Below are 17,758 nucleotides of genomic sequence, written 5' to 3'. Positions count from 1 at the left end.
AACATTGACAATACTGTCCATCTCAGGGGGTAGTCTGAAAACAGAAAAGGACAAGGTATGTAAAGCAGTTGCGACACTGTCTGTTACATGAAAGTGTCCAATAAACGGCATTAAGTGACTGTCTACATTTAGGTATGAAAGCATGATCATTTCTTTAACTTATTCTTTGCCAGGCATTTCTGAGTGTGAGGAAAAAGAAGTATAAGAAAATATCCCCAGCTTCAAGAAGACTAAATTACTTACAAAAGGACAGATTTCTGCAAGAGTATAATATACACATCCCATTCCACACAACATAAAAAATTAACTGAGAAAAGTTTCATGGATGTTTCCAATAGAATCTCTCCCAATGGTCTCTCTCTATGCTCTGGTTTTTCCAATGTATATGTAAAAGTATCTTCCTTTCCTTTATATTAAAAAACATTGAAAAATTTCCAGTTTTCCTATTGGCTTCTAATTTAATCATGCTGTAGTCAAGGAATGTAGTCTGTATCATAAAACTGGTTCTTTGTTGGGACTTACATGGGTCTAATACATGATCAATTTTTGTAAATGATTCTTACATGCTTGAGAAGAATGCATCTTCTCAAGAAATCAAAAATACTGTAAGTAAAATTATATATAGCTCCTCCCCTCCAAAAATCAAGCTTGTTAATAATAGTGGCAATAACATCTTCCAAATCACAGCTAAATTCACTGTTTTTGCCCTACTGTTAACTAAGTGATAGCTATGATGGATCTTCCTTGCTCCTTTTAAATCTGTAAAGAACAGAGAAGATAGGATTTAACAAATGAGTATCACTGCTGAATTAGTATATTAATATTTCTTTTAGTCTCCAGTGTCTTGGAGCAGCTAGAAGTTTCTTCTTGAAATTGTGGAACTGCAACCAAACTCTGAAATCTGTTGTTCTATAACCACTTGTTACAATGTACTTTGAAATTTATTACTTTTTTGATATGTATTTCACAATAAAAATGTTAAAAGGAAAAAGAAATCTGTAAAGAGCCTTGTTTGGCCTCATTAACTTTCATTATAACTAAGAGTTCTATCTTTATTGGGAAGGTTTCAGGCTAAACTGCAATTATAAGAACATTATAATTTTTGGGTATGGGCCCACAGCCCTAAAATAAAATATAAGAATTCTTATGCAAGGTGACTGCAATACCAAAAAAAAAAAAGAAAAAGAAAAGAAACTATAATACCTTTTCTAAAACACAGGAACTATGCTAATTAAACCTGCCCTTTCCAGATCAGTCCTGATGATTATGGTAATGATTCAGAAACACACAAACAAAAATGTACTTGAAAAGTATCAAGTTTTTATCTGGCAACATAAGGCTCTATAATAAGAAGATAACTGCATATGAAACAGGCTGACCCCCAACTTGCCCCCGGGGGAATTTCAAGTTAAGAGGAAGTTCTCAGCAGGTGGAATGATAGAGCTGTCATCATAAAACACAGTGGAATCTGCTGTATTCTTCCATTCTACTTTACATTCTACTTCACTGGGACATAAAAAAGTAAAATACAACATTTACAGGAGTCAGTAAAACCAATATTAATAGACTTGGCAAAAAATGAAACCAAGTCAATATCTGAATCTTGAGAATATTTAAGGATGAACTGGAAAACATTCACTACGGTCTTGAATTTCAAGGAAATCTTACACATGGTCTGTACCAGGACCACAAATCAGTGCCATTCAGACTTCACTTACTTAAGATTTAAATTATCTTTAATATAAATAGCACAGAAGACCTATTTTTCTGTGTGGGTTCAGGGATACTAAACATTTGTTAACTGCATTTCATATTTTCAGAACACTCTCTGATACACTTTGGTCTGTCAGGAATACGGCAAGGAGAACCAGCATAACACTCTTGAAATTAAAAAAAAAAATTAATGAACATTTGATGTAAATTACTGAACTCTTAATTCCTAAAGTCAGCTCCAACGTGTTGAATCCCCAGAAATGAAAGATAATCACCAAAAAATGGTGTGGTAGCATCTCTATTATGTATGCACCTGATGGGCCCTATTTAATTTTACTAAACCTTTTGTTGTACCATAATTTAAGGCCATCCTAAATCCTCCTGAAACCCGTAAGAGTAAAATACTATGTATTTTTTTATCAACACCTTGGATTCCATATTTTTCTACCACTCACCTGAGTCACCACTGCCGGCAGGTGGGAGATCATCAAAAAGCAAAGGTCCCCCTGACCCTGAAACACAGCAGAATACCGAGTGAGCGGCAACGATGGCACAAGGCGTAAGCTTCAGAATCCATCCCACCAGGACACCTATGCAAGGTCATTGAAATAAACTCAAGACTTTGTTGTCAATCCAGTGGCAACTCATGCTGTAGTAAATACCTTGAACCTACTTTATTGTAATGTCCTATCATTTCAAAAGAAACAGAAATCTGCCTTAAAAAGTTCAATTTTATCTCAGCTAACAAAGTAAATGCTCAAATGAACCAGAGAAAACTGCTCAGCATTTTATGCAGTACTTCTCAGGGCTAGCAACTAGCAGATTTTCTGCCTTACCTGATGCCATGGATTCAAAACTTAAGACAGTCCAACACCTAAAACATCTGTGTGTTGAAAATGGAGGAAAGGGAGAAAGATTGAGACAACTACAATCCCGGGATGAGCAGAGACGTTGACACACACCTGGGAGAGCCTGAAGACTGTACCTGAGTCAGCACTGCTGGCCGGGGGGAGGCCGTCAAAGAGCAGGGGTCCTTTCTGCGCTTCGTTCCCTGAAACACGGAAAACCTGTTTAGGTTGTGTGTGGTCCCAGCTTAGGGTGGACTTCCAGAGGGGAATCTTGTGTTCTGCCAGACTTTGAAGTACGTTTGCTAGTAATTTCAAATTTTCTCCTCACTGTTGAATAAAATTCTGTTTTAAAAAATATTGTCCTTGACAGCTTGGGTCGGTTCTCCTTCCCACAGGAGGTATATGCTCTCTAAGCCGCTGTGAACAATGAATCAGCAAACACTAAAGCACTGCTCCCAGGGCAGGTGGGGGGCTAGGTGCCCACGGACTTCTGGTCACAATATTTTCATCAACCAATCAATACTAACCCTGGCTAATTGTGTTTTTACTTAAAGACACACAACAATATATGCTGTTGACTCATTAGCAGTGAACTCACAGCTAACAGCACCATGACTCATGCTTAGATGAAGCTGACTCTGCAGGCACAGCTCCGCCTTCCTGCCCTCAGCACATCAGCACCACACTTGGGAGCTGCTTTCAACAACAAAATCACCAACAAAAAGTATGAAAATGTGAAGATTGTGGCACTAAATGTACCATGATCAACAGAAGTAACATATTACAACTGAGAATGCAGAAGCAGTGTCAGAATCAGCTCTCTTCTATGTAGACAAATATCAAAAAGACATTTGTCACAAATGCCACTTTTCTCACAGCTTAAAGGCTTTGAAAAACCAACTGTTTTTCATTAAAAAATATTATTTACATTAACACGTAAAATAAATACCTCCTCCCCCACCCCCCGCCCCGTGAAAAGGACCCTCGTTCGCAGCATGAGTGCTGAAACGTGAGGCAGAGTACCACCCGGTTTCAGCTCCATGGGGAACTTGCCATCTGTGAACTTAAATCTTTCAGTGCCCTGTACATGTCCCCAGACAACTGGGAAAGCACCATGACTCCTGATTTTTGGGTTACAAATAAATTTTAGCAAGTAGGCGAGTTTGCAAATACGGAATCTGCAAATAATGAGAATCGGCTATATTTAATGTGAACATTTGTTTCCAACAGTTATAGACAACATAAAAGAATGAATGTTGTCCCAACAGGCATTTGAAGGGCCATCGGGTAATGTGAGGCTAATAAATATTTTTCTTGGTAATTTTATCACTGAATACATCAAACATTTTGAAATCTCTCTTTAAAAGATAATCTAGGGAAGAAAAAAATTGATTCTTGAGAAAGAAAACAATTTTGGACGTCAAGATATACACTCAGTGATGGGGGGACGAGGAAGGGGTTTTGCTAGCTTCGAAGGTCTATTTCAATAACAGCTTGAATGAACCAGCAGCCACAGTCTCAAACAAGCAGAGGTGATGACAGCCTTGAGGGAAGAAAGTGCCTTAACTTGGTACTACTAACACCAGCACAGTGCCCAATTCAGTAAGTCTCTCTCCAGAGAATGAGAAAGTTCAGATACTCCAAGACAGCCCGAGGAAAAAGCCAAGGAAATCTTTTATATAAAAATCTGAAGATTTACACTCCAAAAACATCTATATTAATTTAACAACCACTCCTCTTTACTTATTTTTTTATTGATCTATATTACAAATTCACATACCACATAATCACCCAAAGTGTACAATCAATGGTTCACAACATCATCATAAACCTGTGCATTTATCATCATAATTGACTTCTTTGTGAAAAATAACATATATACAAAAAAATAACATATATACAAAAAATATGTACAAAAACGAATAATTTCCAAAGCAATTAGTTAGTTGTAGAACAGATTTCAAAGTTTAACGACTCTTTATTCCCTAGCTTTATCCCAAAATTCTATCTAAACTATTAAATATATGGAAATGAACTGGCACAAAGGAATTTGGGAGAAAAGGGGCTGAAGTTGCAAGTACGTGGATTCATCCCATAAGGTTTTAAAGCACTGACTCAACACACAGGCTCTGTTTCACCCATTGTTCCTCAAAGTTCAAGTAAGGAAATACACTCACTTAAAAACCAACCAGAAAAAAACTAACGAATTAAATCAACAACAAGAAAAACAATCCAATTCAGAGGACTGGGGTAAGGAGGCAGCATAAGTCCTTCCACAATTCAAATAGTCAGAACTACCGAAACCAACTATCCTGCAGCCCTGGAGTCTAGGGCTAATGCAGGCTCACGGATACTGTGCACCACAAAAGGAAGGAAGAAGCCGGTAAACTGCAGGGAGAAGCTGGTAAACTGTAGTAAATACTGAGGAATTTCATCCTCCCGCTCTGTGACAGGCAGCAATGGGGACTGCAGCCTGGGCTCCTGATGCAGCCTGCTGTGGCCAGGGTGAGCTATAAGGGCTGAGGGCTCCAAAATCTGGGGGATGGACGGGGAGTGGGATGAGGGGGTTTCTGACCATTCACCACCTATGGCCAGCTACTTCAGACGGCCAGGGGGACAGATTCTGTGACAGAACATGCTCCAACAGGGAAAAGCAGCAGAGAAGTCTTAAAGAGCAAGTGCCTACTCCCATCACCCCTTTCTCTTTCCTTTCCCCGTCTGGGAGGAAAAATAATTTGGAACAGCAAATTGAAGGCACCAGCTCTCAGAAACAATAAACAGAGCAATCCCAGAGGAATGGGAGAATGACATTTCCAGAGTTATAACAACGTAAATCTGAAAATGTCTGGTTCTCAGCAAAAAGTTACAAACATACAAAGAGGAAAGTATGGTCCATTCCCTGGAAAAAAGATTTTGCTGGAAACCATCCCTGAGGAAGCTCATACACTGAACTACTACTAGTCAAAGACATATCCACTGCCTTAAACATTTTCAATGAGCTAAAGGACTCCATATACAAACAACTGAAGGAAACTAGGAAAACACTGTCTGAATAAAATGTAGAGATATAAACTAATAAAAGGAACCAAGCAAACTCTGGAGCTGCAAAATACAGTAACTGAGATGAAAAAGTCATCTGATGGATTAAACAGCAGATTTAAACAGGGAGAGGAAAGGATTGGCAAACTTGAAGACAAGACCATTGAAATTATTCAATGAAGAGAAACAAGAAAAAAATAATGAACAAATGTGAACAGAGCTGAAGGACCTGTGGGACACATGGAGCATGCCAACACACACATCACTGGAGTGCCAGAAGGCCAAGACAGAGAGAGGAAGAAAAAGAATTTGAAGAAATAATGGCCAAAACTTCCCAAATCTGATGGAAGATATGAATATACATCTCCAGGAAGACCAATGAACTCCTAACAGGATAGACTCTAAGAGATCTACTCTGCAACACATTATAAAGAAATTGTCAAAATCAAAAAATAAAGAGACTTGAAATTAGCAAGAGAGAGCAATTTGTCACATACAAGGGATTCCCGACAAGAGCAGATTTCTCATCAGAAACCATGAGGGCCAGAAGACAGTGGGATGGCATATTTAAAGTCCTTAAAGAAAAAAACCTACCAGCTAAGAGTTCTACATCTGGCAAAACTACCTTTCAAAAACAAAGGGAAAAATAAAAAAATAATAAATAAATAAAAAAACATAAATTAAAAAAAAACAAACAAAGGGAGAATTAAGACATTTGAAGATACACAAAAAATGAAAGAAACCATTAACAAAAGACCTGCCCTATACAAATATAAAAGCCGATCTCCAAGTTAATATGGAATTGGGAAGGGCCTAGAATAGCCAAAACCATCATGAAAAAGAACAAAGTTGGAGAACTCACACTTACAATTCTACAGAACTTAAAACCATATGGTACTGGCATAAGGATAAACATACACACCACTGGAACAGAGTTCACAATCCAGAGATAAATTCATGCATCTAAAGCCAGTTGTTTTTCAACAAGGATGCCAAGTCCATTCAATGGGGAAAGAACAGTCTCAGTTGTCCCAGTACAACTGGAAATCCAGAGGCAAAAGAGTGACTGTGGACCCCATCTCTCATCATATACAAAAATTAACTCAAAATGAATCAATGACCTAAATATAAGAGTTAATACTATAAAACTCTTACAAGAATACATTGGGAAACACCTTCAAGACCTTGTAGTAGGCAATAGATTTTTAGATTTTTACATAAAGAACTGAAAAAAATAGATAAAATAGACTTCATTAACATTAAAAAGTTTGTGCAAAAACTTTATCGACAAAGTGAAAAGACAACCTAAAGAATGGGAGAAAAGATCTGGAAACTATGTATCTAATAAGGGTGTAGTATTCAGAATAAACAATAAAGACAAACAACCCAATTAAAAAATGGGTCTAGGCTATGAATAGACATTTCCCCAAAGAAAATATTCAAATGGCCAATATTATGTGCTGGTTTGGAAGGATGTATGTCCCTGAGAAAAGCCATGTTTTAATCAAAATTTCATAAAGGTAGAATAATCCCTATTCAATACTGTATGTTTGAAACTGTAATCAGATCATTTCCCTCGATGATGTGATTTAGTCAAGAGTGGTTGTTAAACTGGATTAGGTGATGACATGTCTCCACCCATTTCGGTGGGTCTTGATAAGTTTCTTGAGTCCTATAAAAGAGGAAACATTTTGGAGAACAAAGGAGATTCAGAGAGAGCAGAGAAGAACGACATAGCCACAAGAAGTAGAGAGCCCACAAGCCAGTGACCTTTGGAGATGGAGGAAAACGCCTCCCAGGTTGCTTCATGAAACAGGAAGCCAGGAGAGAAAGCTAGCAGATGATGCCGTGTTCACCATGTGCCCTTCCAGCTGAGAGAAAAGCCCTGACTGTGTTCACCATGTGCCTTCTCACTACAGCGAAAAACCCTGAACTTCACTGGCCTTCTTGAACCAAGGTATCTTTTCCAGGATGGATACCTTTGATTGGACATTTCTATTGACTTGTTCTAATTGGGACATTTTCTCGGCCTTAGAACTGTAAACTAGCAACTTATTAAATTCCCCTTTTTAAAAGCCATTCCGTTTCTGGCATATTGCATTCCAGCAGCTAGCAAACTAGAACAGTATATGAAAAGATGCTCAACACCATTAGTCATTAAAGAAATGCAAATTAAATTTACGAGACACCACTTCCCACTCACTAGGATGGCTAGTTTTTGTTATTTTAAAAACTGAAAATAACAAGTGTTCATGAGGATGTGGGGAAATACATTGTTGAGTAAAATGGTGCAGCTACTGTGGAAAATAGTTTGCGAATTCTGCAGAAAGTTATACACAGAATTACCACACGACCCGGCAATTCCACTCCTAGGTACATACCCCAAATTGAAAGCAGCAACTCAAACAGATACTTGTACACCAAACTCATCACACATTTTTCACAACAGCCAAATGTGGAAGAACCTTAGTGTCCATCAGGAGATGAATGGGTAAAAAAAATGTGGCCCAGCCATACAATGGAATGTTACTCAGCAGTTAAAAGAAGTGAAGTGCTGGTATAACATAAAGGAACCTTGAAGACATCATACTGAATTATGTAAGAGTGAAAACATTTTTTTTTATAACAGTAAATTTCATCTAGGATTTTTTTCAGTTCCCTACACTCTGAAGCTAAGCTCACTGGAAGTCACACATTATGCTGAGAAAAATACTCAAGTTGATCATATTCAAAGTTAGCCAGCGGTTGCAAGGTACAACAAAGCCACAAAAGATGTTAGAATCATACTCTACATGACACAATATATTCCAGATAACGTGGTTCACTTTACTCACCAGGGCACGCTACAGGCCAGCACACCTGCATCTACTTCACTCTTTCCAGGAGCTGCCTACGATTCTCTATTAAGCATCTAAACTCATTTGTTCAATTCCCTTCCTGATGGGCATTCAGGCATTATTCTGCATGACAAAAAAATGCCATAATAAACATTCTTAGACATGTATCCTTTCTTACTCTGCTAGATTGCTGGTCAAAGGGTATGTGTAGGTTAAATGTGACAGATGCCAAAACTAATACCCAAATAAATTGTAGTAATTTCCTCTAGCATTTTTTATGGAACTATCCATTTCTTTACACCCTCACCAACAAGTAACATTATCAATATTTACTAATCTGATGGGTAGAGGAAAATGGTGTCACATGGATTTGTTGGTCCCTTCCTCAGTGACTAGGGAAGCTAAGCCTTTGACAAATCATTTGCATTCCACTGTTAGATGCATCTTTTTGACTATTTTTCTAATGGCCTCTCTTTTTCTTATGAATCTGTACAAGCCTTTTGCTTATAAGGAATATTAACCTTAGTCGTGTGCATTGCATGTGTTTTCTGTCTTTGGCCTTTGTAGTATCTTTTGTACTGCAAAATTTTTTAAGTTTTACGTATTCAAATCCATTTTAATTTTTTATGACACCCGAGTTTTTTTCTTGCTTAATCCTGACATTTTTCAATTCATATAAGTTTTCTTCTAATATCTAAACCTTTATTTTGTATTTAGATATCCAATTTTTTTATATCCAATTATTTTTAAAGAAATACTTTTGTGGTGTCTGGGACAAGTTAATATTTATTTAGACTTTGACAGCTGATGATCAGCTTTAAAGTGTACTGCTGCAGCAACCAAACAGGTCATAGAACCACCATCTAAAACTGAAGCTGAGTTACTATTGAAGCAACTTTAAACACTTTTCATTTGTTTGGATTGATAAATATAAGCTATCAATCTTAAAAACAGTAGGTCAGCATTTTGTATGGGTATGATAACAGAAAAGTTCCACTTCTGTCTGATAGGAATAAATATACTTCCTCTACCATTTACAAATGGGCCAAAGATTCGAATAGACATTTCTCCAAAGAAAATATTCAAATGGCCAATAAATACATATTCAACACCATTAGCCGTTAAAGAAATGAAAAATAAAACTACAATGAGCTGACTCTCTACACCCACTAGGATGGCTTTTATTTAAAAAAACTGAAAATAAGTGGTGGGAAGAATATGGAGTGATAGGAACCTCATGCATTGGTGAGTAAAATGGTGCAGCCACTGTGGAAACAGTTTGGCAGTTCCTCAGAGTTATACATAGAATTACCATGTGACCAGACAGCTCCACACCTACGTATACACCCAAAGAAATTGAGCGTAGGAACTCAAACAGATACTTGTACACCAAAGCTCATCATACATTTTTCACAATAGCCAATGGTGGAAGCAACCCTAGTGTCCATCAACAGATGAACGGGTAAATAAAATGTGGCACAGCCATACGATGGCATGTTATTTAGCCGTAAAAAGAAGTGCCACCACATGTCGTAACACAGATGAAGCTTGAAGACATGGTGAGTGAAATAAGCTAAACACAAAAGGACAAATATAGTATAATTTCTTTCATATGGCATACTTAGAATAAGCATTCATCTAGATAGAAAGCGTAAGAGTAGTTATCAGGAGTATGAGGGACTGGGGTATGGGGAGTTGTGGCTAAATCAGTATGAGTTTTGATTTGGGATGATGAACAAAGTCTGAAAATAGATAGTGGGGAGTGTTACACAGTACTTCCAATGTACTTAATGTCAAAGAATCATCCACTTAAAATGATTAAAATGATTTTTGTTAGGCATATTTTACTACAATTAAAAATAAATAAATTGTTGAAAAATATAATAGGAACAGAGTTCCCATTTGAAATAAGAGAAATGTTTTGGTAATGGATGGTGATGATGGTAGCACATTATGAATGTAATTTTGTTAAAAGGGGAAATGTCAGTTTGCATGTATGGTAACAGAATTAAAAAAAAAAAAAAATCCAAGGGACTGTAATACACAGTGAATCCTGCGTTAAACCATGGACTATACAGTTAACAGTCAATTATAAAAGTGTGCTTTCATCAACTGTAACAAAGGTTCCACACCATTGCAAGGTGTTAATAATAGGTGGCACACGGGAATCCCGAGTTTTATGCATGATTATTCTGTAAACCCCCAACTTCTCTAATACAAGGGGGAAAAAAAGGAATGGAGATAAGAATGATAGGTTAACAGATATATTTCTAAGTCTAAATTCTGACCCAGACTTATTCATGTAGAAATGCTACTCCATTACCAGAGTAAAAAGAAGACTGCATACACAAAGCCAGGGGTTTTACCCACAGCTAGCCCAGTGGCTATCTAGCAAAAGAATGTTCGAGTGGCGCTCACAGTCTCAAGGACCGGCTACTTAGCTGCACGCACCCCACCAGAATGGGAGGTGCGGAGAAGTAAAAGGTAAACTTCAAACGGCCTGACAAAGACTGCCGACCCAGGAGGAAAGTCAGAATCCAGGCCCTGAGGAGAGCAGAGCAGGCCCTTCCTCAGACCCAGTCCCACTTCTCCTCCCCACTGCTGTGCAGGCACACTGGAGAACCTGGGGTTCCCTCTGAGCACCCTGCTCCCCTCTGCCATCAACCTCTAAGGATAAAGGTCTACCCAACTATAGAGGCCTCTGTCCACATTTTCCCACTGTGGGCAACAAGCATCACCCCTGAAGGTGCTCTGGTTTTCCTGCTGTCATTAACTTGTGCCTCCTTTAATTATAATCACTTGCAACCAGAATTAAGCTCCTCGACAGCTAGACTGGATCGCACACACCTTTGTACTCCCCACAGCAGCGGTGCCTCCAGAGCCCTGCTGGACCATCCACTGACAATCCTGGGGACTTGCAGCTCACTAGTCAGGGCCTCCCCCGCGGGGTTCTCATTTAGTGGGTCTGAGGTAGGCCTGGAAATATGAATTTCTTTTATGGTTTCCAGGTTTTCTGACAGCAATTAGGTTTGGAAGTAAAGGCTTCTACAGCACCTGGCTGAATGTCCTGCATAAGACACGTGAACACGTTCTGCCCAACTAAACCTGGGGCGACCGCAATCCACAGGAAGGTCAGCGTTAACAAGGCAAGTGTGCAGAGCTGACTGACACGGCCAGCCAAGGCACAGCCTCCGGAACTCGAGGTGGTCCGGGCCGGGCGGGGGGCGGCCCAAGGCTCCAGCTTTCAACTTCAGGAGAGACGGTACCTGCTGTGATCCAGATAAGAACAAAAACAACCAGGACTCGTAAAGATCACAGGGTCAGAGCGAATCCTTTCTCCCGGGCTTCAGAGACGAAAGGATCAAGCTGATGATGCATTCTACCCCAGTTTATAAAAAAGACAACAGCAAAACCCAGGGGCCCACGACGTGTGCCAGGCCCGGAACACCGTTCAGGGACGAGAGCTGGCTGGTCTGCGGCGGGAGAGCGGCAGCAGGCGGTGGAGTCCCGGCCCCCGGCGGGCTGGGGACGCAGCGGAGGCGCGCGACTGCGCTCGGGGGTCGTGAGGAGGCCGGCCCGCGTCACCGGGCCCCGCGGCTGCCCGCCCGCCCGCCACGCCGCCGCCGCGAGGCTGTCACTCCCGCCACACGGGTCCGCACGCCGCACAAAGGCGCGCGGCCGCCCCGCCCCGCCCGGACCCGGACCCCCCCGCCGCCCGCCCGCCCGGCCCGAGGAAGGCCCTTTTCTCCCTGCGCAGCGAAAATGGCGGAAAGGCGTCCTCGAAGCTCCGCCGGCGCGGGCGGGCGGGCCCGGGGGCGCGGCGGGCCGGCGCGAGGCTCGGGCGGGCCGGGGGCAGGCGCGTACCCGCCCTCTGGGGCCTCCCCGGGCCCGCGCCCTCGGGACGCCGTGGGCCTGCAGGCCGCCGCCGGCCCGCGCCCCCCTCCTGCCCTCCCGCGGGCCTCGCTTACCAGCAGCCGATCGCGGCGAGCGCTCGGGCTCCGGCAGGTCCCCGAACAGGTCCATGGCCGAGGCAGGGGCGCTGGCGGCGGCAGGGGGGCAGCCCGCGGGCGGCGGCCGGGCTCCCACACCCCGACGGTGGCGGTGGCGGTGGCGGTGGCGGCGGCGGCGGCGGCGACGCGGAGCCGTCAATCACCCGAAGGGCGGGCCCCGAGCGCGACCAATCGGCGCGCAGCACGGCCCGGCCGCCCCAGAGGCCTGCGCGCCACGGGCCCAGCGATCCGCACCCGGGCGCTCAGTCGGGGCGGGGCCACAACGAGGGGCGGGGCGTTCTGGTGCGCAAGCGCGCGGGCCTCTGCCGTGCCCAAACCCGAGGCTGACACCTGTGTTGGCGGAACCCAGGGCTCCTCGGCCTCGTGTTCCTGCCGAGGCGAAGCGACGTCTCCTCCCGCTTTCCTTTGGCTGGGGCGTCCGATTTGCGTCAGAGTCAGGAATGCTCGTCCAGAGTGTGTCTGACCTCAAGGGCTACTGTAGTGACCGGCGTCGATGGCTGGCCCGTTTTAAAGATCGGGAAACAGGCTTGGATAGAGGGGCCTTTGCGTTGGGACGGGAACCCCGTAAGATGCCGCAGAAGAGGAGGCATCCCACGACCTGTCTGCCCGTCCAGGCAGGCCGGGGGCTTTCGGTTGTGGTTCCCTCCACAAAACCGACAAAGAGAAGAGCAGCCATGGAATGGGAGCTGGCCTGGCCGCATGAGCCATGCTGCAAGCTGGCTTGGCGTAGAGTGACTTCCCCAATCCTGGCTAGTAAGAGTGACTGCTGCTGCTTTACCAACGGCAAGTTTAACCTCGGTCTAGTCTTCCTGTGTTTTAAGTTTCCAAGCTGTTAAAACAAATACCATATAATGGGTCTGCTTAACAACCTAATTTATTGGCTCATGGTTTCAGAGGCTTGCTTTCTTCGCGGGTGGGTGACTTCTGGCTGGCTGGCTGGTAATCTTTGAGGTGCCTTGGCTTTTCTGTCCCACAACAATGCACATGGCCGTTGTTTTCTTTCTCCTCCCAGTTCCTTTGCCTTCCAGCTTCTGGCTGCTACATGGCTTTTCTCTCCCTTTGACTTTCAGTCTGCCTAGATAGGACTCGAACAACCCGGATTAAAGCCCAATCTGATTCGGTTGGGCCGCACCGTAACTGAAGTGACATTTGAAGAGATCTCATCTGCAATAGGCCCACACCTACCAGCATGTGGAGCATAACTAAGAACGTGGCTACACTGAATGTACAACTCAACCGCCAACATCCTGCCTTCTCACATAAAATTTATTCAGATTAATAATCATAGAGTCATCTCTTCCTTTCATGATGCAATCCAGAACAAAGACCTGCTTCCTTAAATCTTCCCCTAAATCACCTAACACAAACCCAACCCAAATCTAAGTCTTTTCTAAACCCCCCTTACTGAAGTTTCCCATGGTGCGCATTCTCCCTTCTGGCAATGAGTAATAAACTCAACTTGTTCAGCTACAGATATGTTACTGGCACTGACACTGCCCAGCCAGTGGCCTCTCATCTACTTGACTGCTCACTGGCCGCTCCTGGAAACTTTCACAGGTCTCTCTCTCTCTACTGCAGCAGATAAACTGCTTCCTTCTTTACAACAGAGACAAGGAATGCACCTGATGGCCCAGGGCATTACTGGCTGCCTATGTGGCAGAGCATATTTTTCAAAGTTTGCTGCAACAATATATCCCATCCTACATGCTCCTCTACAATGCGTCTTTGCCACTCCTCCCTCCTATTGATTCTGGATGGGCTGTGGCTGCTCAGAGAATAGGAGCATTCCAGGAAATCACATTATATGATTTCCAAGACCTGTCATTAAAGGCTAGCAGCTTTGCCTGGTTCTCTGGAGATGCTTGCTCTGAGGTAAGTCAGTCAAATAAGTCCAGCTACCCTGGGATCGCCATGCTAGAGAGGTCATATGCAGACACTCTTTCCAACAGCACCAGCTGAGCTTCCAGCCAACAGCCAGCGTCACCAGCCATATAGGGGAGTCATCTTGGGCTTCCACCCAGCAGAGTCCTCAGATGGCCATATCCCAGCCAGTATCGTACTGCAACCCCCCCGAGAGAGCCCAGCAGCCGAGTCTGTCACGAACTCCTCACCCACAAAATTTCAAGCAAAAAAAAAAAAAAATGTATTTAAGCCAATACGTTTTGGGGTAATTTGTGACATAAGAATTATAGAAAAATTTGGTACTCAGAGTGGGGTGTCAAAACATCAAAACACCAAAATACACTGTATTTCCTATAGGACTGGGTATCAGGAAAAGTTTGGGGGGATCTTGAGAAAAATGTTGGTGGATGCCTGAGGGTCTTGGGGCTTGTACTGATTTGGAACTGTTATGTACCCCAAAAAGCCATGTTCTTTTAATCTACCCTTGTGGGTAGAGACCTATTGTGAGTTTGACCTTTGATTAGGTTGTTTCCATGGAGATGGAACACACTCAATTCAAGTTGGTTCTTAATCCTTTTTACTGGAGTCCTTTATGAGGACAAAAGAGAGAGCAAGCTTAGAAGGAAATGCCCCAGAGATGCTAAGTGTGGACCCATAGACACTCAGAGACAAAGCCACTGGACATGTGCCTTCCCATGGGACAGAGGAACCCCGGATACCTGCAACCTTACCTCAGACAAGGTATCATCCTCTTGGTGCCTTAATTTGGACATTTTCATGGCCTTAGAATTGTAAAAAAACAGTCCTTTTCTGGTATATTGCATTCTGGAAGCTTTAGCAAACTGAAACAGGAGCTATTGATGATGGCTTAAAAGAAAGTAAGAAACATGATATTAGAAAATGGAGAAAGGAGATACTTGTTTTGTAGTGCTGGGAAGTTTAGGAAAACAATTTGCCTATAGTAATGTGGGAAATAGAAAATCTACCCATTAAACTGTGAATCTGGCTGAAGAGATTCCCAGGAGAAATGCTGAAAGTAACAATTGCAACTGCATGAGAGCTCAGGCAAGAACTGCCCAATGAAGCCCTTCTGGATTTTTCTGACCCACAAAATCATGAGCAAAATTAAGTGGGTGTTTAAACTGCTAGGTTGTGGAGTACTTGTCAGCAACAGTAATAATCAGCCATCTTTAACATGGGCTTGTTTTGTGCTCTGTGACAGAGGTCTGAAAGATGAGTATGATGAATATTTATTCTGTTTGTCCGTCGCAACAGAAATAGGAATTTCATAGCAACTCTGGTTTAGGTCAGTTTGAGAACATGGTAGAAAAGGCCTCTCACAGTGTGTAAAATTGATTGCTATGTTACCTTTATCGTGAAACATGTCTTTGAGAAAGGGGCTCAGAAATAAATGCTTGTTATGGGCTAGGTGCCCGGTTAGGTGCTTTGCATCTGGTAATTTGATTTCACCTGTTGTGTTAGTTAGATTCAGTTGTCAGCTTGGCCAAGTGAGCATACCTAGTCTTGTTGCTGCAGACATAAGCCAATGGTACGTGAACCTCATCTGTTGCTAATTACATCTGCAGTTGGCTAGGAGGTGTGTCTGCTGCAATGAGTGACATTTGACTTAATTGGCTGGTGCTTAAATGAGAGAACCCAATGTAGCACAGCGAAGCAGCTCGGCATTCCTCATCTCAGCACTTGCAGTTCAGCCCAGGCCTTTGGAGCTGCAGAAAGAAGTCACCCCGGGGAAAGTTGTTGGAACCCAGGGGCCTGGAGTGAAGAGCAGCAGAGACCATTCTGTGCCTTCCATGTAAGAAAGAACCTCAGTGGAAAGTTAGCTGCCTTTCGTCTGAAGAACCAACAAAATAAATCCCCTTTTATTAAAAGCCAATCCGTCTCTGGTGTGTTGCACACCGGCAGCTAGCAAACTAGAACACCTCTCAACAACCTTGTGAGTAGAGTAGTCATATTGCCATCTGATAGGTCCCCAGAGGGTCCTCATTGACTCCACAGATGAGCAACGATTAGCAAATGCATGTGCTACTAAATCTAATAAACAAAGTAGTGAGGTACAAATCAAAATGCAAAAATCAGCAATGTTTCTACACACTAGTCATGTTCAATATGAAGAGGAAATCAAGAAAAAATCCATTTACAATAGCAACTAAAAGAATCAAATATCTATGAATACATTTAACCAAGGATGTAAAGGACCTATATATGGAAAACTACAAAGCTTTGCTAAGGAGAAATCAAAGATGATCTAAAAGAATATTCAATATTTATAGATTAGAAGACTAATTATAGATTAGAAGACTAAATATTCTTAAGATGTCAGTTCTATCCAAAATGATGTAAAGATTCAATGCAATCCCAATCAAAATTCCAAAGGCCATTTGGCAAAAATGGAAAGGCAAATTATTAAATTTATTTGGAACAGAAAGCCAAAAACATCTTGAAAAAGACTGACATTGGAGGACTCACACTTCCTGACTTTAAACCTTATTACAACAGTACGGTTGTCGAAACAGCATGGCACCGTGATGGCAGAGTTATACAGAGAAGGCAGGGTTTAACAAATGAGTATGAGTGCTGAATCATTATACTGATATTTCTTTTAGTTTCCAGTATCTTAGAGCAGTTAGAAGTAAACTCAAAATTGCAGAATTGTAACCCATACCAAGCTCTGAAATCTGTTCTATAAGTAATTGTGCTGTGCTTTGAAATTTATTGCTTTTTTGTATATATGTTATTTTTCACAAAAAAGAAAAAGTCAATTGTGATGACTTTAAAAAATATATTTATTCCTTCTACCCTCCAATGTTCTGGAGCAGCTAGAAGGAAAAATCTGAGACGATGGTATGGTAGCCCACGACAAACTTTGAGATCTGTCCTGTAACTACTTGTTGAAGAGTGCTTTGAAAACTATTGCTTTTTTCTTTCTTTGCTTTGTATATATGTTACATTATACAATAAAGTAAACACAACAATAACAAAAAAAAAACAGCATGGTACTGGCACAATGATAGATATATAGACCAATGTAATTGAAGTTCAGAAATAGACCTTGCATCTATGTCCAATTAATTTTGGTTACCAAGTCCACTCAGTTGGGAAAGAGTAGTCTCTTCAACAAAAAATGCTCACAGAATTGCATATCAGTATGCAAAAGAATGAAGTAGAAACCCTTTCTCAAACCCTATACAAAATTTAACTAGAAATATAAGAACCAAGACTATAAAACTCCCAGAAGAAAACGTATGGAAGCATCATCAGACTCATTTTAGGCAATAGTTTCTTAGACTTTATATTCAAAGGACAAGCAACAAAAGACGAAACAGATAAATAGGACCTCATCAAAATTAAAAACTTTTGTATCTCAAAGGACTTTTTCATAGAGGTGAAA

The 17,758-nt window shown here is 41.9% G+C and overlaps 1 protein-coding gene across 2 annotated transcripts in view; it reads right to left on the bottom strand.

Annotated features, from left to right (window-relative positions):
• The window catches only part of ILKAP (ILK associated serine/threonine phosphatase), a 33,258-nt gene extending 20,713 nt beyond the window's left edge, over nucleotides 1-12,545 (bottom strand). The window contains exons 1-3 of one of the 2 annotated variants that reach the window (XM_077155552.1): nucleotides 12,406-12,545; nucleotides 2,699-2,764; nucleotides 2,169-2,225 (exon numbers count right to left, since the gene is read on the bottom strand). In XM_077155552.1, coding sequence (XP_077011667.1) covers nucleotides 2,169-2,225; nucleotides 2,699-2,764; nucleotides 12,406-12,460 — 178 coding nt within the window. In that variant the 5' untranslated portion in view covers nucleotides 12,461-12,545. Of the gene's footprint in view, nucleotides 1-2,168; nucleotides 2,226-2,675; nucleotides 3,497-12,405 lie in introns of those variants that run through there. The other variant, XM_077155553.1, reaches the window with a different exon arrangement.
• Between the last annotated feature and the right edge of the window lie 5,213 nt (nucleotides 12,546-17,758).

The sequence above is a fragment of the Tamandua tetradactyla genome, chromosome 3 (genome assembly GCF_023851605.1).
Source record: "Tamandua tetradactyla isolate mTamTet1 chromosome 3, mTamTet1.pri, whole genome shotgun sequence".
NCBI classification, from domain to species: Eukaryota; Metazoa; Chordata; class Mammalia; order Pilosa; family Myrmecophagidae; genus Tamandua; species Tamandua tetradactyla.
The sequence above is the reverse complement of the archived record's forward strand: the minus strand, read 5'-3'. Positions and strand labels throughout refer to the sequence as shown.